Source organism: Sapajus apella, unplaced genomic scaffold (assembly GCF_009761245.1).
Source record: "Sapajus apella isolate SASKATOON/1434 unplaced genomic scaffold, GSC_monkey_1.0 scaffold124, whole genome shotgun sequence".
NCBI lineage: Eukaryota > Metazoa > Chordata > Mammalia > Primates > Cebidae > Sapajus > Sapajus apella.
In genome coordinates, this window is record NW_022437064.1 from 1,353,097 (window position 1) to 1,379,969 (window position 26,873).

The 26,873-nt window shown below is 34.4% G+C and overlaps 1 protein-coding gene across 4 annotated transcripts in view; it reads right to left on the reverse strand.

The window, feature by feature from the left end:
- The window catches only part of BANK1 (B cell scaffold protein with ankyrin repeats 1), a 307,020-nt gene that overhangs the window by 232,780 nt on the left and 47,367 nt on the right, over positions 1-26,873 (reverse strand). For all 4 annotated transcript variants that reach the window (XM_032261513.1, XM_032261511.1, XM_032261514.1 and 1 more), the window contains 3 exons: positions 18,687-18,844; positions 10,992-11,130; positions 856-995 (listed from right to left, as the gene is read on the reverse strand). In XM_032261513.1, the coding sequence (XP_032117404.1) occupies positions 856-995; positions 10,992-11,130; positions 18,687-18,844 (437 nt within the window). The remainder of the gene's footprint in view (positions 1-855; positions 996-10,991; positions 11,131-18,686; positions 18,845-26,873) is intronic.

The window sequence follows — 26,873 nt, forward strand, 5'->3', positions numbered from 1 at the left end:
CTAATAGAAAAATGTATCACATGAAATAACAAATCCTCCAATTCTAAACTAGTTTAAACACATAAAGCATGATGACAACTTGACAGCTACATTATCACTGACAGTTTTATTAAAAAACAAAGTATATTTTATGATAAATTTGAATACTTCAACTTCCTTTCTTCACTTCTAACTTCTTCTACCCTCACCCACACACAAAAAAATGAGGCAATTAAACAAAGTTAAAATTCTAATTATCAAGTAGTTACAAACCGAAATGACATTTATTTCACTCCCAAAATTTGATGGAATAAGCACATATTCCTAATAAACATCACAAACAAAAAATAACTTTCACAATCAGATAACAATAATAAATGAAAGTAAGAAAAATATACACTAAGCTAGGAAGTGTGCACATGAAAGTGACAATTTCTAGATTGACACCACACATTTCCTTTTTGGTGGTATTATGGTTTGTCTAACTCCTTAATCTCAAAGCATCAGATAGATGATTTGACTTTCATGTTACTTTGTGTTATGCAGGTCTGAATAAAGAAGAAATTCATTTCTTAGGAGCTCTTTCTAATTATTCTCTAGTTATCTGCATGCAACAGCTTTAAAATGAGCCCATCACAATGGCTACCTTGTAATTAATAAGCTGTTTTCCATTGACATTGTCTGGATTTTTTGACCTAGGCAAAGTAATTAGTCTGCATTTTTGCACAACAGAGGTTGCTTCTTCCCTTCCTATTGATTGGGGTAATTCATTCTTATTCAATCAACATTCAAACTTATACCAAAGCATGAATCCTCTTATCCTTCATTAGCTCTTCTTCTTACATTATGATTAACTTCATGGAAAGATCAACTCACCTGGTACAAACTCTCTCCTGAATCTTCCATTCTGAACAGGCATTCCTTTGCCTTTGCTGTTGGGTAGTATTTAATTTTGGTTGTGGCTTTAATGATTCCATCACAGTAGACATCGACATTAACTGAACCAGCAGGAAACTCTTATTTAAAAAAAAAAAAAAAAAAACAGACAAGAGTTAGGGGCAGACTTTATAATGCATATTCATACTATTACATCTTCTAGAGAATATAAAGGAAGCTTTTAAAAATTCTAACACTTTTACTAATCTCTAGCATTTAAAATCATTTTTTAAAACTCTCGGTAGTTGGAACCACAAAATGAAATGTACAATTTTGGACTTAATTGCTTTAAAAAACAACCATAGCATGTGTATACGTATGTAACAAACCTGCACATTCTGCACATATACCCCTGAACTTCAAGTATAATAATAAAAAAACTTAAAATATAAAAACATGTTAAAATAACAATAAAGCACTAAATTATTTGTCCCTGTTTATTTACTAATATAGCTTTTCTTTGTAATAATCTATAATCATCCTTATATAATTCTTTAGAATTTGGAAAAGTATAGCCATTTATCAAGAATTAAGTATTATTATTATTTTTGAGATGGAGTCTCACTTTGTCACCCAGTCTGTAGTGCAGTGGCATGGTCTCAGCTCCCTGCATCCTGAGTTCAAGCGATTCGCCTGCCTCAGCCTCCTGAGTAGCTGGGACTACAGGTGCCTGCCACTACGCTTGGCTAATTTTGTATTTTTAGTAGAGGCAGGTTTCACTATGTTGGCCACGCTGGTCTCAAACTCTGATCTGCCCACCTCAGTCTCCCAAAGTGCTGGGATTACAGGTGTGAGTCACCATTCCTGGACCAGTATTTCTTATAAATCATATGAAAAGAATTCAGTTAATACAGGCAATTTTCTCAAAATTGTGTTTTTGAAAGAGTACAGCTGATTTAAATTATATAACTTGTATTCAATTGACTACAATGAAAAACCCTGGGAAAGGCAAGTTTTAGTTCATAGATACTGAAGTACTATTTACATCATATATTCATCCAAAGACTTTTTGAGAACAAATTGTTCAAAGTGAATCATATACTACATTAGGAATTCTATCGTAATATATGAGCAGAATTAAAGTTATATAAGAATTTAGGGCTTTCTATGAAAGAATATCAATAAACAATCATTTCAGTAAAACGTTATTGTATTTTAGTGTAAGAAAAGTAAACAAAATGTAATTCTTTAAATTTATTTGTGGAAAAAATTTTAAGAGTTTTAAATTTAATGGAGACAGTTCCCAAATTCTCCCAGAAAACTGTCACTCAAATATCTGGGGTTAGGAATAAGTCATTAAATATAAGAGCATTGAATATTAATAAGTTCTTAAGGTTTAAGTATTAATTTCACTCTATCTCATGAAGCTGTTGAAGGACTTCTTATAATATTGCTGAAGGAAATTTAAATGCAACAAAAGCCTAGGGGGTGGGGAGATTGGGGAGTAATAACATTAGGAGAAATATCTAATGTAGATGACAGGGGGATGGATGCAGCACCATAGCATGTGTATACCTATGTAACAATCCTACATGACCTGCATATGTACCCCAGAACTTAAAGTATAATTAAAAATAAAAGAAGAAAAATAGGAGCTCTTTCTTCCCAAAGAAGTATCCACCCAATAGAGAATGTAAGAGAAACTAAACAACAAAAAAATGAAAGTTTTAAAGCACATCTCATCAGCTAAAGCTGTATGCATATGGTAAAGGGGTTCTAGAGTTATTGGAGTCAAATGAAATCAATTTCAGTAGATTTTATAAAAATAATTTTAAATTTAAATTTAAATGTCATAAAAATCATTTTGAAAGAAGATATTAATTTTGTTTATCACAAAAGAGATGAGGAGTTTTACCATGGAGAGTTAACCTTTTGAAAGAAAATTGGGCAATGAATCATGGGAGGTATATGGTAAGATTTGGTTGATGGGTTTTTGATGCAGAGTAGTTAAAATATTCCATATATTTTTAAGAATCTAACATGAAACTGAACTGATTTATTTCTCATATATTGCGTCCTTAGATAACTCAATTTTACCAGTGAATCCATAGATAATGATGTCAATTTTAGAGTAATCCTCCAAAGAGATGCCTTTTAAAGTAATGTATTTGCTGTATACATTCTCATATTTGTTGAATGGCAGTTATTAAATCAATATCTAATTACTGCACCCAACTAAATGTCAGAGGAATGCCTTATAGATTCATCTGGTTGGAGAGCCTCCTCAATAATATATTATTGAACTGACCTTTATATGAGCAGTACCGTATACTGCTGGAGCATTATTTTACTTTAATTTTGGTTCACTAAATGAATGTATTTTACGGCTTCTCAGTAAAAATAAAAATCAATTAATGTAAGGACTCAAATAGAAGAGAGTAAAATTAAATGTTGTTTACTATCTAAAGTAGTCAAGCAACACCTAACCCTGTAAGTACACACAAATATAGGTCAAGATCACCAAACCAAACAACGATATCACTGAGACACCCGTAAAGAGGAAAACAGGCACAGAATGGGAGGGAAAAATGGAACTCCTTACTCCTATCATTTCAGATCTCAAATTCCAAGACATTAAAACATCTTTGTTAATCTTCCCCTTCTCTATACTTAAGTGAGCTGTCCTACATGAGGTACAAACCAAAGTAATTTATGAAAAATATAATCTGAAGGTATTTCTGAACAGTTACAATATTACACTAATTTTATAAAAGTGGTATTTCACAAATCTACTAATTTTAGAGCTCTTTTTTCTGTGTATGACTACTGTCTGAGAAGTTGTGCTCCTTTTGAACCCATTTTAGCCTTTTCCCATATGGTAAACCTTAAATGAACCCACTAGTGTTTCCAGAAGAACTGAAATAAACATGGCTCTATTTGGATTAGAATATTAGCATTATGCAGTGGCTCACGCCTGTAATCCCAGCATTTTGGGAGGCTGAAGTGGGCGGATCATGAGGTCAGGAGATCGAGGCCATCCTGGCCAACATGGTGAAACCCTGTCTCTACCAAAAATACAAAAATATTAGCTGGGTGCAGTGGCACACGCCTGTAATCTCAGCTACTCGGGAGGCTGAGGCAGAAGAATTGCTTGAACATGGGAGGCGAAGATTGCAAACAGCAGAGATGGTGCCACTGCACTCTGACCTGAAGACAAAGCAAGACTCTGTATCAATAATAATAATAATAATAAAAAGGTATTATTAAATAAAGATAAGGGGCTTCAAAATCTAGGTTATGCCTAAAAATTAATATCAATATAAAATAGGTTAAAATTGTTTTCCCAAATTATGATATTATAAAAAACTATTATCAATTGTTACTATTTTCTTAAGCAGGTTCAGCATAATATTTGGCATATCCTGGAGTATTTTTCATGCTCTTTTAATAAAATATAAAGTTATAATTTACATTATCCAGGGCAGCTTCTTAATTAATAAAGAAATTCTATAAATTTGTGGATACATTATGCATTTCATTCAACTTTTAATTGGTTGTGCTCCTGCTGCATTAAACGTTTTTTCTCACTGTACTGTTAAGTACCAGAGGAATACTCTCTACGTTCTGTGTAAAATTAGTCAGTATTTCTAGTTTAATGGTTTCACATATATTTGTTATAACTTTTTACAAAACTAAGACTATAGTAACTTCAAATTGGTTTAGCACGAAATAGTCCTGTCAGTGACAAACCTATGGACACCATTAGGTGGGTGTGATTTCTAGAAAATAAATTAATTATACGTGTGGTAAGTTACAGAGCTGAAAGGAAAGGGGAGATAGCAAAACTAGAAGATATTTACTCAAATAAAAAAGTCAGGATAAGATGTTTCCATGTGTCAGAAGAGAAAGTTGCTACTTAGTAAAAGAACATCTTAAGATTTCACCATGATTTTTGTTTATCTCTACATTGTTATCAGCTGAAAATATCCGGCACTGGTGCTTTCTTTTATGGAAGGCCAACAATTAATAATTCAATTTTTTAGAGACACAGACCTCTTCAGATTATCCATTTCTCCTTGTGTGACTTTTAGCGGTTTATGTCTTTTGAGGAAGTTGTCCATTTGTCTGGGTTATCAAATTTATAGCCATACTCGTTATTATCCTTCTATAATCCACATTCATGGATCAATAGTAATGACCTCTATCTTATTCTTGATATTGGTAATTTGTGTCTTTTCTCTTTCCTTCTTGTTAACCAGGCTAAAAGCATATCAATTTTATTGATCCTTTAAAGAACCAGCTTTGGATTTTGTTAAATTTCTCTTTTATTTTCCATTTCATTGTTTTCCGCTCTAATTTTTATGATCTATTTCATTCTGCTTCCTTTACACTTAAATTGCTCATCTTTCTATAATTTCTTAAGATGGAAGCATAGGTTATTAATTTTATGTTTCTTCTTTTCTATTATAGGTTTTTAATGATAAAAATTTCCTTGTACATACTTTTTCTCTACATTCCACAAACTTTGTTAAGTTGCATTTTAATTTATTTCAAATTATTTTAATTTTGCCTTTGAAGCCTGTTATTTAATCTCTGAATTTGGAGGATTTTCCAACTTCTTTCTGTTGCTGATTTCTATTTCAATTCTATTGTGGTCTGAGAACACGCTTTGTATGATTTCTATTCTTTTATATTGAATAGAGTATTTTTTAAAGATGAAGCAGATGGCTTATCTTGGCGAACGCTCCAAATGAGTTTCAGAAGAACATGCATTCTACTGTTGTTAGATGGAGTATTCTATAAATGTCAATTAAATCAAGTTGATTAATAATGCTGTTCAGTTCAATTCACTTAGTAATATTCTGTCTGCTGGGTCTATTAATTACTGAAAGACAGTGTTTGAATCTTATAGAATAGTGGACTTGTCCATTGCTGCTTTCAATTCTAGCAGCTTTCATCTTACTTATTTTGACACTGTTGTTAAGTGTGTACATGTTTAAGAGTTTTCTGTCTTCTTGGAGAATATACCTTTATCATTATGTAATGGTCCTCTTTATTCATGATCACTGTTCTTTTTCTGAAGTCTTCTTTGTATGAAATTAGTACAGCTTTCCAGCTCTACTTTGAGAAGTGTTAGCATGGTATTAGGTTGGTGTATCTGTGTTTTGATCTCTGTCATTAATATCTGAATATTTCTTGTGCTTCATTTTCTCATTCTTGTTGTATTCCAATTACATTACATTACTTTCAATGCCATTGGCGAAATCACAATTACTTTTGCACCAATCTTGCTCCACCCTTTCATTTTTTATTTACCTGTGTCTTAGTATTTAAACTGAGATTTTACAAATGATATATTGTTGCATCTTGCTTATTATTCATTCTGGCAATCTCTGTCTTTTAATTGGTGTTCTTAGACTATTCACTAAGCTTAAGCAGTTACTACTTGGCTTCAGTACGTAGTTGGGTTATATCTATTAAACTTGTAATTTTTTAAATTCCCTACATTTTTCTTTGTTCCCCCTCTCCACCACAACTTTTTCTGCTCTTTCGCAAAATTATTTGAAAATTGTATATAATTCCCTTTCTCTCCTCTTAGCCTGCCATTTATAGCTTTTTTAAAAAAATTAATGATTGTCCTAAAGTCTGAAATATGCATTTTTCACAAACCTAAGTCCCTCTTGTCCCTTATGATATTGTTGCCATTAATTTCATTTATCCATATGCTGTAACCACCCAACACATTGATAGTGTTTACTTCAGACACACATTTATCTTTTAGATCAATTAAAAATGAGGAAAATGACAATTTTGCTTTTACCTTCATTCATTTACCATCATTTATTCTCTGATGTTCTTTCTTTTAGTAGATCTAAGTTTATGACCTATATTATTTCCCTTCTTCCCCAAGGAACTTCTTTTAAAATTTCTTGCAGGGCAGGTCTGCTGGTAATGAATTCCTTCATTTTTCTGTTTGAGAAAGTCCTTATTTCCTCTTCATTCTATATTCAGGATAATTCCACTGAATATATAATTTTAGATTGGTGGGTTCTTTTTTTTACAATACTTAAAATATTTTACTCTACTATTTTCTTGCTTGTGTGGTTTCTGAAGAGAAATTCAACATAATTCTTATACTTGTTTCTCTACAGGTAAGGTATTTGTTTTCTCTGGCTTCGGACAAGAGTTCCTCTTTTCAGTTTTCCGCAGTTTTAATGTAATATGAATAGGTGTCAATATTTTATATTTATCTTTCTTTGTGTTAGTTGAGCTTCCTATATCTGTGTTTTGATCTCTGTCCTTAATATGTGAATATTTATTGTGCTTCATTTTCTCATTCTTCTTGTATTCCAATTACATGTATGTTATACCTTTTCAAATTGTCACACATTTCTTAGATGTCTTTTAAAAAAAAATACTTTTTTCTCTTTACCATTTAAGTTTGGAAAGTTTTCATTGACCTATCTTTAAATTCAATGATTCTTTTCTCACCTTTGTCAAGTCTACTAATGAACCTATTAAAGTTACTTTTTAAATTTCGGATACAGTGGTTTTGTTTTCTAGCATTTCCTATTGATTCTTTCTCAAAATTTCTCTCTGTTTATATAATCAATATATTCTTTAATGTTGTCTACTTTTTCTATAAGATCCCTTGATATCTTCACCATATTTAAAATCCCTCTCTGAAAATTTCATCACCTGTGTCACATCTAATTATAGTCTGAGGCATGTTTTTTCTCTTTAAATTGTATTTTATCTTGCCTTTTGGAATGCCTTGCAATGTTTGGTTTATAACTAGACATACGGTAAATAGTCGTGTAGCAAAAGAATTTATAAGAATCTGTTTAGGAATTGGATTGTATTTAATGTTTGTTGTAGCTATCAGTACAAGTGGCTTCAAATTCCTCTACCATTTTTGTTTCTGTCTCTCTCTTATATTACACACTTTTCTAAGTACTTTACCTAGAGAGAGTCTGAGTCTTGTTTTTTTTTTTTAATTTTTATTTTTTAGTTTGTTTGTGTATTTGTTTTCTTAAATAATAATCTACTGTCATTATGGTGGAATCTTGTTGTGGTAACCATAAGGTAGTGGGGAAGGAAAGCATTCTATATTCTTAAGTCTTATTCTTTTAGTGACTCTTGGCTGTGACTTTACAAGTGTTTTTGCTGTGGCATAGCCTCCCCTAACCCCCATTAAGTGAGATACAAAGGCTAGAGGGAGCCATAGTGAGATGATGTCCTTTTCCAGCTGCAATGAGGCTCTGGTGAAGCATTTTCTTCTGGAGAGTAGGCCTGTGCTGTGGAAAACATGCTGGGTGTATTTCACAATGATTATTCTTCCTCTGACTCCATGGGCTTCCTCTGAGAAAGAGGTTCAATGGGCTCTTTCTCAGATCTTCACTGTTAGAACCTGATGGAATTAATGGATGTAAATCCTACAAAAGCATAGGGACCTCCTAAAACTACTGACCCCAGGAGTTTCTCACTCTCAAACTGATCCATGCTCAGCTTTCAGACATTCATCAAAATTAACACTTAAGTGCTCCCACCAGTTTGTGACTCCAGTGGCTTCTGCTTTAGCAGATTTCAAATGGCACTCTCTTAATTCATCTTTTTCTCCAGCTTTTGGAATAGTGAATTGCCCTTGTCAGAGCTCATAGTATAACGTCTTGGTGTGCTGCATACTTTGAACTAAAGAAGAGTGAAAGGGCTTCAGAATCAAGGTCTTTCTGACCTTCCATCCTCCTGTCTCCCACTGTTCTTTCTGCCCCTGATCAAGTCATAGAAGCCTGAATTCCTCTTCCCCTAGGTGCGTCATAGAAACTAGAACTCCTCTTTCCCAAAGAAAACCACAAAATCAAGAAAGTTCTCCCTTCTTTCTTCTTCCTTAAAGATCCTCATTTCAGAGAAAGCCTGCTCCATACCTGGTAGGAAGGCATGTCACACAGAGAAGCCAACGAAAATCTGAAGGGGAAGGCCTTACTGGATCCTCCTCCGCTCAAGCCTGTTACCACTAGTTCATACTCTTTTGCTCACTCACTATTCTACATGGTCGTTTATTCTTTGTTGAACCTAAACATGAAAACAGACAGTTTTCCCTGGGTCCTTGGGTCTTCATTTCTGAAGGTTGTCATACATATTTGATTAAATAAATTTGTTATGCTTTTCTCTTCTTAATCTGCCTTTTATTATAGGAGTGACAGCTGTAAGCCTTATGATGGTGAGAAAATGTATCACACCTTCAACTAATACTTTGCAACTTTAGTTCTCTAACAGGTTCAAGAAATGTGGTTGATTTGTAGTTGTTGAGCTGTTTCTTGTAAAAATGGGCTCTTTACATGTTGGGGCTAAAACTATTAGTCTAAATATTACTTGTAAAACCTTTGTTTTCCTTATCTGTGCATATGTACTGGGTCATGATGTAAAATGTAGTTCTTACTAGTTGTTCTTAGTAGCGTTCAAAACATTTCAAAATACAGTGACATGAAGCAGAGAAAATAAGTCTCCGGGCCTATTTCTGCTGAGGCATTTTCCATCCATACTCTCAAACAGGTAAATGCAACCATCCTGAATATTGCTACATAGCAACCAACATTTTGGGAAAAAATTTCTCATCAATTTAGAGAATACAGCAGTTGAAAGACTTAAATAAGTTTAATTATGATAGCTGGTAGATAGTGGTTTATTTATCTGTTTACTACAGATTTGTTGTTTAATCATGGAGACAATATTATGTCCTGTTATATCTTGGAAAGCATGACATATTTGTTTTCTGCTTTTCTTATAATTAATTTAAACTTTGATATGTTTTATTCTTTATACTGTTCTTAGCCATTAGGTACAGTGAGCAAAAATTCTTAAGTAATGTGAATTATTATCTTTGACTACTTGATCTGCTATTTGGGAAATATCATTTAATTGCTTCTTAATTTGCAACATTGATGTCTCTATAGTGACTTTAGTCTAACTAAATCTAAATTCTGAAACTAATTAGTTAGAAAATTTTATTCGTTAAACCACTTAATAATGTGATATAATGAAGTAGGCAGCATTGAGACAAGAAAAGAGACAGAATTTTTCTCATTTCACTTCTACATATGCTTATCCATGACAAAAAGCAGTGTCTGAAATGTTCATAAATGTTTGGTATGAAGTCTTTCCTTTTTATAATCCAACTCCAGCCTAAGCTGTGCAAGAAAATCCATATAGGGTACACATGCTTTCCAAACAAACAAAAGTCTGTAAATGTTTTGTAAATAGACTGCATAATAGCTATATTTTAAAAGGAAAAAATGTTCAGGATGTGTTTGACATGATCTTTAATTTTAAATATTTTGCTATATTTTTAAATTCATAAGATTTAGCATCTTTTTGTCTCAAAATATTTTATAAAGTTCACATTTATGAGGTTTTATAAGGCGATTTTATTCTCTGATCATAAAAAGATATCATAATGTAAAAACCATGTAGTCTTACATTTATATGAAAATATCCAGAAATTAGTATCATATCAATATTAGATTTTGATTTTAGTACAACTATTGTGGCAAATATGGTTAGTCCATCTGGAATTTTAAATCTGATGCAATTTATTATGCTATAAGCAAAGCTGGATAATGAAATGATTAGCTTTGTAAGTGAAATGAGGAAAAGATGAGAAGATTATATGTATAAATTGCACCAAACTGATAAAATAATGGGAAAAAATACTTCCCAGAGCAACAAAAATATACCAAAGACTTGGAGGAAAAAGAAGAAAAGGAAAACAAATAAAGTTTATTAATAAAAATCAAAATAAATTGCTCATCCAAATGTCACAACAAAGAAAACAATTTTAGTTATATGTTTAGTAGTTGCCATATATTAAAGTGCTCTCTGCCGACATATTTAAAAATGTATGATGTTACTGAATGTCATTTCACTACACAGTATACAAACTCATTTCTCGTAATTTATACGTTCTTACCTTTGCAAATCCAGATTAATAATAACAACTTTGAGTATGTGAAAACTAAACACAGGAAACACCTGCAGAGCAATATTAGTTTTTGTAGGGAAGTGAAACCATTTATCATAAATTTATTGGAAGGAACTCAGGGTGATGTTTTATACTTATAAATCATAAACATTCTTACCTAAAGCTTTCATGCACCAGACTTTCTTATCCCAAAGTGCCGGCCGTGTTCTAATGTGCTTATTATTTGATGTAAATTCAACCTCCACAGTATCACCAATTACTTCATCTCTCAAAATTATGAATATTTCACCAGGATTCTATAAGATGAAAATGTAACACATTTAAGTATTTGAAAAAGTTTACATTAACCAAAGAACCCATTACATCTCTTTATAATTAAGAGTGTTGTATTTGTATGGTGTTTGCATTTTCAATTGTATCCACAAATAAAATATGTAAATGTGATTCTCACTACATTTTAAATGTTATCAAATTTCTTTTTATTGTATGCTCTATTTTTCTCTCTAGTGCCATGTTTTGCACCTTAGAGAAACAGTATGAATATAGCCTCTTTCTTTTTCTCTTGTCCCTTCCTAAACATGCCTCCCTGTCACAGGGTATAAGCATCATTTCACAGACCAGCAGAAGACTTTAATTCAACTGCTAACCAAATTGTTTTCCCAAATCCCTCTTTTTACACCTTTATATAACTTGGTTTCTTTAGGTACAAATGACAGAATTGAAAAGTTTACGTTTAAGATATTCTACAATTTAAATGTAATGGCTTTTCCTTTTAAAAATCCAATGGTTTTATATTTTATGTAGTAAAAGTTTGGCGGTTATTCTTTACTTATTATAAGTGTCTGTGATGGTTTTTGAGCTGACTAAAGGTTATAAATCTAACAAGTTTCTAGATTTAATTAAGATGGAAATGCCAAATTTATATGTATAAGGTAAAAAGGGTTACTGAATGACTCTTTTGGAAAAATACTGAGAAAAAATAGTAGGAATGAGAGATAGGAGTTAATACAAAGAAAAGAGTAAACATTATATATTTTATACAAGAAATTATACTCAGCACATTTATAGAAACATATTTCCTCTAATTCTAACTGAAACAGATAAACACAGACACATACATACATAAAGACAGAGAAATGCATACACACATCCCAAAATAAATGGATAAGCCTATTTCTTTTTCTCTTTTAGGAAAAGGACAACTAATATACAGAATTACATTCTGAAGACTAATCAGAAATATTTAACTTCCAAGTCCACACTCTTTCTTATATCATTCTGTTGAAACCGAGGGAAAAACTAAAGCAACATATTCTTTTTATGATTATCTTAGATATCACCTTTCAAAAGCTTTTTTCAAAGTCATATTAAGTTTCAATTCCAAGCTAAAAAAAAATACAGGGATCCCATTTATATGGTCTTATAAAATCATGTTTATCAAAAAGTTATTAATTTCAAGAATATCTTATTTAAATTCTTCTAAGTACAAACTACTCACCAATAAAACTTACATCTTCATGCTTTATGCTGAAGAGTTTCTAATTATGCTGATGTTACAGAATCACTCCAGCTCACACACAAATCTACTTCAGGCATTTTCCACCAGAGTCTAATACTTCCAAATATTTGTCCACTTGTATTTTGAACTAAGCTTCTTCTCACCATTTTCAGTGCTCATCAGGAAAGGATCCTATTTCAAAGGAACTCGTACTATTCCACCTGTTGCTCTTGCTCCAGGCAACACGTCAGAAAAACAGGAATGTAAGCCCTCCTGTTCCTCACATCTGCAACCTCCTCCTCACAGGGCCTCGCTTCTAGCACAGTTCTTTTGTTCCTTTTGTTTCTCATATCTGCCCCTTTACCTCAAATCTTTAAGAGCCAAATAATGTCTTTCCATTTCACTTGGGCTCAGTTACTCAAGATCTCTTCTGTGTGTGCACCATTCTTGTTTAACTTTGACTTATGCCTTTCCACATTTGGCAAGTGCATGTACACTCTCCTGGTGTTTTATCAACCCAATTGACTCCTCACTCATGAGTTGCCAACAGACTGCTTCTGATCCATCAGATTCCCCACTCAGGGCCAGGTGCGGCAGCTCCCGCCTATAATCCCAGCACTTTGGGAGGCCAAGGCAGGTGGATCACTTGAGGTCAGGAGTTCAAGACCAACCTGGCCAACATGGTGAAACCCCATCTCTACTAAAAATATAAAAATTGGCCAGGCATGGTGGCAGGTGGCTGTAATCCCAACTATTCAGGAGGCTGAGGCAGGAGAATTGCTTGAGCCTGGGAGGCAGAGGTTGCAGTGAGCCAAGATCTCACCACTGCACCCCAGCCTGGGTGACAGAGCAAGACTCTGTCTCAAAAAAAAAAAAAAAAAAGAAGGCAGGACTCCACCTTTCAACCATTTCCTGAGAAAGATTCTAAACAAAAGACAAGCACACTGACCACCCCAAATGAGGCACTCACATCTTCATTTGTACCCATGGCATGGCAAGCGTCACAGGCCCACAGCCTTACAGTCACACAGGGCCCCACACTTAAAAGGCCCTGTATTTGGTTTAATGCTGTGGTGTAATTACCTTGATATGCTTAATAATTTGAAAATGGTACTTTGCATTTTCATTTTGCACTGCAAAGTAGGTAGCCAGGCCTGCTTGAATAAAATGTTGGCATGCTTTTTAATTCCTTTTCTCCTTTTATATCCCCATATTTATCCTCTTCAACAATGTCCAACTCAAGTTTCACCAGCTCCACAAAATCCTCTGCAACTTCAGCTCACAAGGAGTTTTAAAACTTTCAAAGGAACACTAGAGCACTACATAGCCATAACCATCATTTTTGACTGTTTCTAAGAGTTATGCCCTCTACTCCTGATTAGTTTTTCATGTCTGTGTCTTGCCTCTCTAGCTAGATTTTAAACATCCTCAGGGTGTTTTTATTTTCTTATATTATTGTAGCACCTTTCAAAACATTTTCACATAAAAGACATTCTGTATATATATTTTTAAGTTAAGATGGAGTAAGTCTGTAAAATTATGACATTTTCTTTCTTTCTTCTTTTTTTTTTTTTTTTTTTGATAGAGGTTACAGCTTTTCCCCGGGTTGGAGGGCGGTGTCCGGTTTCCGGTTCCCTGCACCCCCCCCTCCTGGGTTCAAGCAATTCTCCTGCCTTAGCCTCCCAGGTAGCTGGGACTACAGGCGCATGCCACCACGCCCAGCTAATTTTTTTTGTAATTTTAGTACAGACGGGGTTTCACCATGTTGGCCAGGATGGTCTCCATCTCTTGACCTCGTGATCCACCCGCCTCAACCTCCCAAACTGCTGGGATTACAGGCTTGCACCACCGTGCCCGGCCAAATTGTGACATTTTCTAATTTAGCATGCTTAGCTGTGTTCCATACCTCTCTCAGTACTCAAAGCTTCCTCTACTTCTGGGAGTAAGCATTGGCTTTTAATTATATCAGTAAATTTAATTCAATGGAGAAAATATTAGGACTCTCAAATGGTTATAAATTTAGTTTTAGCACTCATGAAGCTATTGTTTTGCTCCCAATCTTTCTGACTCCTCTATGCATCCTTTCTTTGGATCTGAGCATTCAGGGAAACAAAGGTTATGACTATCACTTCCAAACTTTAAAGCTTGGCTACATTGGTCATAAGTCTTGAGACCTAACAACAGGGGTGAAATTGTGATCTGCAATGTTGCGTTTACATCTGAATCTCTGACATAGGACACAGACATTATTTTGTGTGTGTGAAAACTCCCCAAGTAGTCCACGTATGGAGCTTAGTTTTTGATGACCACCTACTTAAAGAAAAGAGACATCTTTTGGTCACTGTAAAACTTCACCTCTGAGATGGCAACACTTCACAATATGGACATTTCAGGCATTAATGCACACAATCACCTTTTGCTGCTTTTACTGTATTTTTCAATTAAATCACAAGATTGGGCTTTAGGTTAAGGCTGGTTACTAAGAACTAGTTCGGGATTTGGTGTCAGAATTAAGTGGGTAGTTCTGTTACATTTTGTTTTAAATTGTATTCAGAGTCAAGGGATGAAATGGTAAAAAGGTAATCTCTGAGATTCTTATGGCCCTTAAGAGTCACATTCTTTCATGTCATCTCAAGTTATCTCTAGATTTGCTTATTACATAATCCATGTAGGCTTGAAGACTCAGAGTTTCAGCCTCAAGTGTGTCAGTTAACAGGTCACATAAAATAAAGACCTTTATGAGGGAATATGCCGTGTTGTAGAATTTTTATTTTAAAAACACTCAATAAAATTAATAAGGATTCAAATGCTGATAAAGCCACTTGAAAGGTCTATTGTGGTTGCATGATGACTTTCAGAATAAAATTTTCTCAAGAAATCAATAAGTGACTCAACATGTTTTTTAAATGTCTCTGTCTTAACATCAGGATAGCAGCAGTGGGAGAATGAAATACAAATAAAGGAATTAGGATTGATTATACTAGAGGAAGTAAGAGATATGGGGATAAGGAAAGTTGAGATTACAGTGGGCAGATTCTACAAAAAGGAAGGGAGAATGGTATATTAAAAGATCTGGGCATAAAGATAAAACAAGATAAAGAAAATAAACTCACTCTTAATTGTTCTTTATGATGGAGCTACCACTGAAAAAATATAGAAGTCATTTCTGAATCTGTGACTAGGGATCACAAAAATTACAGATTTAACCTTGACACTGTCGATATTTTTGGACCAGATACATTATTGTTGTGGGAGCCACTGTGTGCATTATAGGACGTTTAGCAGCTTTCAGAGTTATACCCTCTAAATGTTAGTAAAAATCCCCCAGTTATGACAACCAAAGATGTCTGCAAACTTTGCCAAATGTCCCCTGGGTAGAAAGGGGCAAAATCACCTGCAGTGGAGAGCCACTGCTTTGAGGGTGTTTACCTAAGAAATTTATAAAGTTGGGGCTTCAGAGTAACGGACTGCACAGGGAAAAGAAGTTACTAAAAAACACAGACAAGGTCAAGTTCTGGCATTGGTATAATTCCAATGGGAGAATATCTCACAGGTACATTTTTCTTCAGGGAGATAAAATTGGAGGAGATTTGTTTGAATAATGATGCATTTGGGAGATCTAGAACTCACATCTCTCATGATCAATTAACCCCCACACACAGAGAACAAGAGGCATATGCTAGGAAAAACAAATGTCTTGGCCCATAAACAAAGCAAAGTTCAAAAAATACTTAAATAGAAAAAAGTATGCCAGTCTTATAGAAAGTGAACGAGGAGGCCAAATTAAGAAAGCAGGTTGGAACTGCTAAAACTCACCTAGGTATTTCTCAAAGACACAGACAATTAACTTACATAAATAGGACAGTGGAGGGATAGCTTCACTAGTGCATGGGGAAAAGGTTTAGAAAAGAAAGTGAAATATTTTTTTGCTGTTTGAGAAGTGGCACAAAATTTTAAAAGTCTAGGAAATCCAAATATGTGGAAAAGAGCAGTGTTAGGAGGAGTGACAAAGCAAAGGAATCAATATTCTCAAGCTCCAAGGGTCACAGGCAATGGCTACAGCGCCCACTGCCTTAATTAACAATAGACTAAAGTTAATGCTCCAGAACAGATGAGGGCACAGAGAAGAGAATTTCTCTAGGAGGCAGATCCATAGACCTCAGCAATTCCACAGCAAGAGGCATCAGCAGGAAAAATTTAAACTAACTCCCTTTTCATCAGGGAAAATGAAGATTACGCAACTATAAAGAACTTATAGTCGATCCAGTGTTAGGATGCTGGAAACACAAAACTACAAAGGAAATTAACTGGGTGTGAAACAGCCCCATCTTAAGGAAGACCTGGTGACTGACGGAGATAGTAGTGTATATTTCTAGATTTTTTATGTTGACAGAGAAGCCTCAACTATCATTTCTTTAAGGCAGCAGTCTTAAGTGGTCTCTATTCATGGACTACCTGGAAGACTTCTTGGAAATGTGTTTGAGGTGAAAGGTTGTGCTTTCAGACAGTGGACACAGGCTGAAAGTTGTGGCAAATCTGAAACAAGATTTTCACTCAGTGAATAAAAGTGGTCTTTTCTATTGTGCTTGGCAATAATTTTATGGATTCAGACTATACTAAAATGTAAGTTCTAAGAATAAAAAATCTTGCAAGGGATAACTATTTTTGGTCCAAGTATTAGCTTACTTTAATTAGAATGTGAGGCTGGCACTAAAATAACTTTGTATGCCTTTTAAATGTTTAGGATCCTTTAAAAGGTGGGGTACCTAAATGAAATTTTATATTGAAATAATTTAACTCCAAGAGTCTGAAAGAATAATATCCATGTCAATAAAAAACAGTCAACAATTCTATTGAAAAAAACCTTATCTAACTAGCCATCTACATAATATATCATTGCTTAGATAGCAGTGAAATTTGACTTTGGGACTGCTTTCTTTGAAAATTTAGTAAGAGAAGGGTCTTACAGTGTTCAAATTTTACTGTTGCAGATATTTTTAAAAGCAGCTATGTAGACTCACTGCATAACTCCTGTTGAGCTACTTTTAGTTTCAGAGGGTTTTCTTTTTTTCTCTGACTTCATCTACTTGAGAGTAGTTGCCATTTTTCTTTTAATACACTTCTTCTCTGTCTTTCCCATTGTTTCTGACTCAGCAGGAGCCATGAGTTCTGGCTGTTTAGTCTGATCTCCTTCCTTTAAGTTCTGAATACTTGTAATTTTTCTTTGCCTGATGCTCTGTATCAGTTTCCTCAGACCTGTATAGTTCAGTTTCCTGGGGTCTCAAAGGTAGTGTCAAAACATTTTTTTGTTCCTCTAGAACTAATAGCAAGTAGCTTAAAACAGCAATTATTCTGCTCAGGCATGGGGTAAGGGTCTACAGAGTGAGGGTGAGGAAACTAAACTCTACCCATCTACACAGGATATTCCACTTCCATCAGGACCACTGGTACTAGTAGGATCAGGAGACCCACCCAAAGTGGTCAGTGAGCCCCTGCCACTGGCTTCTGTCAGAAAGACTCCTTTAGGCAGCTCCCAGAAGGCTCTCCTGTATCTCTGGCTCTTTCTACTCAAGGATGCCACAAACTGAGGCCCAGCATCTTTTTCTTGTCCTAATTATGTAGTCAGAGATTTGGAAAGGCTTATTTTAACGGTTCATTCCAAGTAAGACTTAGGAGGAAGACATGCTAGGAACATATATTCCCACAGTCACCTGCCCAGAAAACATCCTCCCACATGATACTCTTATTTCCTGAAGGACAATCTCTTCTAACTTTTATGGTATTTCCACTTTATGTCAGCCTTTGATACAAGTTTCATCATTGAAAAGTTGGTGTGGTCCTAAAAATAAAGTATTTTAAAATTCTATCCAAGGGTATGTTTCCCTGCAGGAAAATAGATCCTTTATTAATTAGCTTGATAGATATTGCAATTGTACAACTATTTGCAATATGTGAAGTAACAGTTGATAAAATTAAGCTTCCATATAACCTTCACTATTTAATTTTTCAACAATTATGTGTCAAATGCCTATTAGTTCAATTATTACCCAGTATATATCAAATGCCTACTAATTATCTAGGTTCAGAGGATAGCCATGAACAAAGGAGACAAAAATGCCAGCTATGTCGGAGCTTGCATTCTTGTGAAATACAACCTCCATTAAAAAATAACTGTTGGGCTGGTTGCGGTGGCTCATACCTATAATCTCAACATTTTGGGAGGCTGAGGCAGGAGGACTGCTGCAGACCAGGCGTTAAAGACCAGCCTGGGCAACATCATGAGATCCTGTCTCTACAAACAGCCACCACCAAAACACAATGGGGTCACTTAGGTAACAAGGTATCTTTACTGACCTCACATGGAATTTCAGCGGGAAGCACCACTGCTAGTGGCATGGTGTTTCTTGAAGCTTCTGATAGTTCTTCAATTTCCTTTCTCTCGCTTATTTCCCCGGAATGTTTTACTTGTAGGTCTGTTGGAATGCTGACTTCAAGGTAGTCTTCTTCAGAATCTAGAGAAAATTTTATGAATGTAGATTATAATATAACTAAAGTCACAGTATTTCCATTATTGTTATAAAGACTAATTACTGAACAACCAATGTAATTCGTATATGGGAAAAGTGAGCTGAGTTTAATATAGCTGAAATAATTGAACCAATGTTGTTAATATTTAAAATAATGCTTCACAATGTAACTAGTTTTATAACCTTTATGACCAAACTAAATCAACTATATAATACTATGTTCATCTACTACTAAAGTGTTTTCCAAAAAATAGAATCCAGTCACCATTTATACTTTTTCTAATATTAAAACAGTAAATCTGTAAAACATAAAACCATTTGTTTTCCATTATGATTATTAAGGTCATTTATTTTAAGTTGGAACTATTTAAATCAATTTAGTTATTTGCCCTATATGTTTCTAATTTTACAAAACAAAATGCGTAATTATGGGATAATTACTCAATAAATTAATCTAGTATTTATTTCAAGGAAATGCTAGTTTAGTAGTAAAACACTAGTGTTTATCAAAATGTTAATGTATTCTACGAAAACAATTATCTATATCGAATAAATTGGGTTTGTTTATAGCAGTGTTACTAAGAACACTGAAATATGCTAATGTAAATTTTGAAACCAGGAGAAGAGTATCTGATTTAAAATTTTTGTTTTTAAAAAATTGCAACAGTAATTCATCATTTAGTCTTAATCATTAAAACATTGTTCTCCACTGGAAAAAAAATGTGTTAAGAGAAATAGATAATTCTTTATTGTTTGTTATTATGTAATGTCTCAAAGCCCAAAATGTTTCATTAGGGCATAGAACCAATGTGGCTAAAGTTAAGACTCCTGAAAGGAAAATGGCACATCTATAAACTCATGCCCACCCAAAAGCATTCCTCAAACCCCCAGAAGGGAACTGGAAAAAAGAGAAGCAGCCCCTGGCAGAAACTGGCCTGGCATCATAAGAATGTGTTGGTTTTCTGGAAGCCAGCCTGGCACTTAGAGGTGGAATCTGGTTTTCTAATGAGCACCAACAACATCAAAATTAGACAAGGTCACTCTGTCACCATGATGAGCTATGAGACTGACAATATCATGTTGTAATCATGTCAGAATCTAGGCAAAATAATGAACATTGCCGAAACCATAAAAATGACCAGACATCCAAACTCCTGGCTAGTATGTATGACTGCTTCTTTACTAATTCCAGCTGTAGCCTCATTTTATTTCTCCTCCTGCCCTCTACATGGTGTGATCCACTCCTCCTAGCTTGTCTGGGAATTTCCTGGTTTGGGCTTTGAAAATGTTTTGACCCAGGAAACCTCTCAGTCTCAAGCAAACCAGAAAAGTTGGTTCCTTACTTCCAGGTAGAGTCACGAATATTCAATTAATATTTCAAATAACAAAATTACCCCTGCTTCTTGATAGAAGGCAAACTGTATCCAAGCCTTGCTTCCTTGAACCCTCCCTCAAATCACTTAACACAAGTCTAAATCTTCCAAGTCCTTTCTAATGCTCTTTTCCTGAGATACCCGATGGTTCTTCCTAATGTGCCTTCTCTTTATTGCAACAGGAAAAAAATCTAAATACTTCAAGTGCAGGTATGTTCCTGGTAGTTTTTGGCTAAGCAGCATTGACAGAATAAAAGGAAAGAGTCAAAGGCAGTAGAAGATTTGGAAGCAGTTAGAAATATTGGTGTCACTGAATAAAAAAAAAAAAAAAAAAAAAAAAAAAGAAGTCACCAGCTCTATATAGATAATTCTATCAGAAAAGCAGAGTCACAAAAGAGAACCTCCCTTGAGAGGGAGGAGCTGTCTCCATGCTGTGTCTGAGAAAAAACGTTTTCTTCTGTCTTATGAAACCTGCGGAACTAAGGCACGGAACCAATGTGGCTAAAATTAAGACTCTTGAAAGGAGAATGGCACATCTGTAAACTCATGCCCACCTGGGATTTCCAGCTTCTTCTCAGTACTCGTCTTTTTTGAAATAAAAAACAGCCCTTATTTCATTAACAATTTAAAACACTTTCATAAGAACTCTCCCTCTCTCTCTCTCTCTTTCTCTGTGTGTGTATCTCTCTCTCACCACCCATACACACATACATAGACGTACGCAAATCAAAATAGTGAAAAGTTGTATAAAACTAACTCAATCATTTTGTGAGTTTGTAGAAAAACTAAGAAACAGATTTTATTTAACACACCTTAAAAGAATAAGTCATTCTACCATGACATTACCTAGGATTTTCTGCCAATTCTTCTGTGATATTAGGTAAAAAATAGTTATTTTATTTACTCTGGGGGACATAATCACAGATGTACAAAAAGATTTATTTCTATGAATATTCACAGCAGTACCGTTTGTAATAGAGAAAATAGGAAGCAATCTAAGAAAAAGGACAAGATAAAAATATGCTATGTGATAAAAGTTGTCCCTAATAAAAATTCTATCAAGGATTATTTAACAACAGGAATAAGTTTATGATACAACTGAAAAAAATTCAAGTTATAAAATTGTCAATTTAGTAGGTTCCCATTCTAGTAAAATAAAAAATATACAGAGCTATGTGGTAGGAATTAAAGACATAGGCTTGAATGAATGAGAATAGACTATATATATATATACATGTGTGTGTGTATATATATATATATACCAAAAATGTTGAGTGGTTATTTTCAACTTGTGGGCTATGTATAACTTACTAAAGAGATATAAATATATAATATTACTAGCATTTAATAATACAGTATATGTAATACATATTCTGATATTTCTACATTAAATGTATTATTTTATAGGTTTAAATCATGTATATGCATTTAATTCAAGTAGAGAAATGAACTGATGAAGATTGCAGACTGAGAACATGTATCTATTTTCCTTCTCTACAACATATAAATTCAATAAAAGAAAAGATTGTTTTTAAGATAATGAATGTATTAGAGCACCAGAAATTGATAAATGGTACAATTACATAAGAAAAAATTTGGGGGGTTTCTCAAAGATAAAAGTTAACCTGGAATTAAATGAACAGAGATATCACAGCAGAGAAAACAGGGCCCAAAATAGGTTTGGAAAAGACAACTTCAAATAGAAAATTCATTTTCCAAAACTAATTACTTTCCAAAACTTAAGAAACCACCAACTCAAAATTCAAAGAGCAGAAGAAGGTCCTGGGACAAAGATAATGTTAATAAGTTAAAACCTAATTTGGAACTGAGATAACTGGGACTTTCCCAGTTGCTACTTCTACTGAGCAAAAGGAAGTTTTGCTTTTGCCCTAAGAATAAAACTAGACTATTTAAAAAAAAATTAGCTAATACTGGGACTAGATAAGGCAACAGAATGGAACCTGATGTACTTGCCACACTTCCCAAAGATAGCAGAGAAAGAAAAACTGGTAAGAGAAAAGCTAACTCCAGAATTTTTTTTCTAAGGTTTCAATTCATAGAGTTGGCTGTCTACTGTGTAGGTCTTTTGACAAGGAGGTTCATAGGAGAAAATACTATTAACTGACAGTGATTTTCACTTGAACACTTAAAGGCCATTGTAGGCTTATTAATTGGCCTAATTTCAATGGTGTTTTGTCTCATGGAATAGGGAGGTCCAAGTAAAGGGAGACAGATGGGTGAATAACCAGCCAGTGGAGCAGTCAGAATACACAAAACATCTATTGTTCACTGTCTTGTATGGGTGCAGTCCTTGGCACCCAAAACAATCACAATGGTAACACCAAAGATCATTTGTCACAGATAACCACAACTGACAGAGAAAGGGGGTAGAGACAGACAGGGGTAGAGGAAGCAGCAGAAAAGCTGTGGAAGCTCAATGGGTCCCCGAGCAGCCACTTTTCCCTGGCACCAAAGGGATCCATCAGGAGGATGGCCAGAGGAGCAGGAGGTAAAACTCCATAAGGAGAACGAATTATCTAGCAGTACTTTGTCACAATTTGAACAGGGCAAGAAGCCTCCTGGCCAGAATTCAGGGGAGGGCATGAATCCTGGAAAAATCATGGAACCAACCCAAATTCCCATCAGTCAACAAGTGAATAAAGAAACTGTGAGATATACATATATCATGGCCATAAAAAGGAATGAATTAACAGCATTTGCAGTGACCTGGATGAAATTGGAGACTATTATTCTAAGTGAAATAGCTCAGGAATGGAAAACCAAACACTTTGTGTTCTCACTGATATGTGGGAGGTAAGCTGTGAGGAGACAAAGACACAAGAATAATGCAAAGGACTTTGGGGACTTGGGGATAAGACTGGGACAGGGACAAGGGATAGAAGACTACAAATATGGTGCACTATATTCTGCTTGGATGATGGGTGCACCAAAATCTCACAAATCACCAGTAAAAAACTTACTCATGTAACCAAATACGACCTATACTTCAATAACTTATGGAAAAATTAAAAATAATAATAGTAAAAAAAACTAAAAGACAAAATAAAAAAAGAAAATGAATACCCATGATTTTATTAACAAACTTCTCAGGAATATTAATAACAACTAACAACTACTGAACATTGACTACATGCCAATATTCTTAGTGCCTTGCATATAACACACTACATGTGTGCATGCGTGTAGGCATGCACATGCGCACGCGCGCACACTCACACACACTCTCTCTCTCTCTACCAACCCAAGAGATAGGCAATATTATCCTCATTATATGGATTTCTTTAAACATATATTTACCACTCAACTATGTACCGGGTGCTATTCAGAATGCAGAGGACATGGTGGTAAGCCTTCCTTCATAGGACTTGCCATCTCACAAGGGGAGGCAAAACCTGGAGCATAGCAGATGCTGTCAGGGAGTGTGAGGAAAGGGGATGGGTGTTGCCATTTTAAATAAGGAAAATAAGGCTCTGAGCAACAAATGAACTCTTTTAAGACCATGAGGCTAGTTATTGCCGAAATCAGGTGAATACCTAGCTAGTCAGGCTTCAGAGAACTTTGATCACTACCAGATATGGTTTGGCTCTGTGTTCCTACCCAAATCTCACATGGAACTGTAATCCCCAGGTGTTGAGGGAGGAATCTGGAGGGAGGTGATTAGATCATGGGGGTGGTTTCCCCCATGCTGTTCTCATGATATTGAGTTTTCACAAGATCTGATTGTTTAAAAGTGTAGTCCTTCCCTTGCGCTGTCCATCTCCTGCTGCCAAGTAAGATATTCCTTGCTTTCCCTTCTGCCATGATTATGTTTCCTGAGGTCTTCCCAGCCATGTGAAACTGTGAGTCAATTAAACTTCTTTACTTATAAATTACCCAGTCTTGGTTGTTCTTTATAGCAGTGTGAAAACAGGCATGTACACTACCCTATTCTGTTTCCCAACCCACAGTTTTATCCTTGCATATGGCAGTCAATTTATCACAGGAATTATCTGATAGATTCAAAGACACAAAATTTTCAGAGCTGATAAAAGCAACATATGGCCCAAATCTCTAATGAAAATGTCTGAGGCATTAATTATCACCATAGCATAAGATTATACCTTATTTGACATTACACTGATATTTTAGTTAGGATTGCTAATTTACATAGAAATGGCAATTTATGTGTAAGTCAGTATGTTTATCAGTTCTTGTTGCTTACTCAGTTATCTCACAAAGATGATTTACTTTACAAAGAATTCTCAGAGGCAGTTATATGTTGTCAACTGGTTTTCAGATTATTTATGAGAGAAAATGATTATTTATTGTGTCAAATGTGGAATCCTTATCAATAGGTAATAATGATTCTTCTTGGTCTAAAACAGGTTTGAAGAAGACAGGTAAGTATCTCAGTTGTTTTCCTTCAAGTAGCTTCAAATTCTTTACAATTATCTAGAGGTAGAACCTGAATTTTGATGGCAGGCTTTTTTGGCACGTTTTTCAAAAAATGTCCACCAACATTTTACACATTTTAAATATTAATCAACATATTAATCTGATTATTTAAGAATATTTTCATAAAGTTTCAGGGATGCTATATCTGAGGATTTTAACTTGTACATTTAAAATATCTCACTGCTATATGTACATAAATAACTTAGTGATGTGGCATTTTTTAATTTTTTTAATTTTTAGTTTGTGTGGGTACATAGTAGGTATATATATATTTATGGGATATGTGAGGTGTTTTGCTTCAACCATGCAATAAATAAAAATCACATCATGGAATGGAATAATTTTTAGTTTCACATTTTCATGTGACTAGATAAAATGATTTTGAAACTGCTTGCTTCCATATAAAGCAAGCTTCTAAATGATATTTTAATTTCCTTTCACTTTCTCAGAAATAGTCTATATAAGTATATCCTATCCTCAACTTCAAAATTTATAGAAACTGAGTCTACTCACCTTTGAGACAGAAATAAGTTTTGTTTTTCCCCCCATTTATTCTTTAGGATATGTTAAATTGGAAAAGGCCCCTTTCCAATTGGTCTAGGAAAATGTTCCGTGAGGATTACTCTATTAATACATAAAGCGCTAACAGAAGCTTGTTTGGGGTTGGTGTAAAAGTAAGCTAATAAATAGGTATTGAATTTTGACTATGTCTCAAATGCCCTATGTAGAGATTTATATCCGTAATCGTATTTAATCCTGACACTCATCCCAAGGGATGTAACCATTATTTTCTGAGAATTATGATTTTACTGAGAAGAATTAAGTTTTAAAAAAGTTAAATAAACTGTCGTAGGTCACAAAGCTTCACTTAAACCCAGGTCTGTCTAACACCAAGCCCTCTGGCTCATGGTCATAAAATTATACTTTGTACTGTGGGTAAAAGGCCTTTAGCAGATCCACCTATATCTTGTCATTCCCCAGCCTCACAGGAGAAGTTCTAGTAAGTAGGCCTTGTCAGCAGACTTGCTTGTGTTCTGAGATAGGAAGGGCCTCAGGACCCACCTGGTTTGCTTCATGTGTGATAATGCTCTTTCATTGTAGCCATTCCAATCTTCTCACCAGTTCCGGAATGTAACCGTAATCTTTCATTCCTTCATGCATGCTCTTCTCTTTTTGCCTGTTGGACCTAACCCCATTTTTCCTTCTAATTACTTTTCAACACTCACATCAATGCTTGTTTCTAGTGCAGATCATTCCCAACTTCCACATGAATAGCTCTTTGGATGCACTGCACCTCATTAGAACTATTGTCACATTGCATTACATTATTTACATATTATTTACTTTCCTGTCCCTTTCATTAGATAGTGGTCTCTGGATGTCCATAACCAATAATCTTTGCATCCACCTCAACTCCATGGATTAAAGGCCTGCCACACAGAAGAAGTTCAGTAAAAGTCCACTGATTTGGCTAAAACCATTATTTAGTGGATAAGAAGCCAAGCCAAAGGGGAATACATGTATTCCAAAGCAATATAATTATTCTTGTAGCCATATACTTAAAAGAAAATTATGCAAAGACAATATACGAGACACAGAAAATATGAGTTTTCTGGTTTATAGAAAAAGCATCACTAGTATCTAAGTGAGTTTCAGGGTTATGAGAAAGCATTCCTAGCATTTGAATATAACAAGAAAAGAAAAAAATGATAAAATGTGCAATGCTAATGTTTCAATTAACAATGTGAAAATACATCCCAAAGATCAAAAGGATAAGATAAAGAAAGCGTCTGAATGCATTATGATCAGAGTAATTTGGTATGATTAACATGCTCTTGAAGAAGTCATGATGGGACACCATTTTATGTCATTTAATCAAGATTAATATAGTAGAATATTTATCAGAAAAGTACAAAATAGGGAAGTAATATTGACAAGGAAGAGTGAAAATAAATCTTACTATAATAAGACCAAATTAGGTGTACTAAGAAGATGGCACATTAAAAAAGCAGATATCATTTTGTGTTTGCAATTTTGAAATGTAAAGCCTAAAATTTAAAAAAAACACATTTTTATATGAAAAAGAAAATGTTTCCAGTAGAAAATTCAGAAAATTATTTACTTTAAAAGTTTTAAGTCTTTTAAGTATTACTATACTGTTACAGACAGAAAAATTTTCTAAAGCT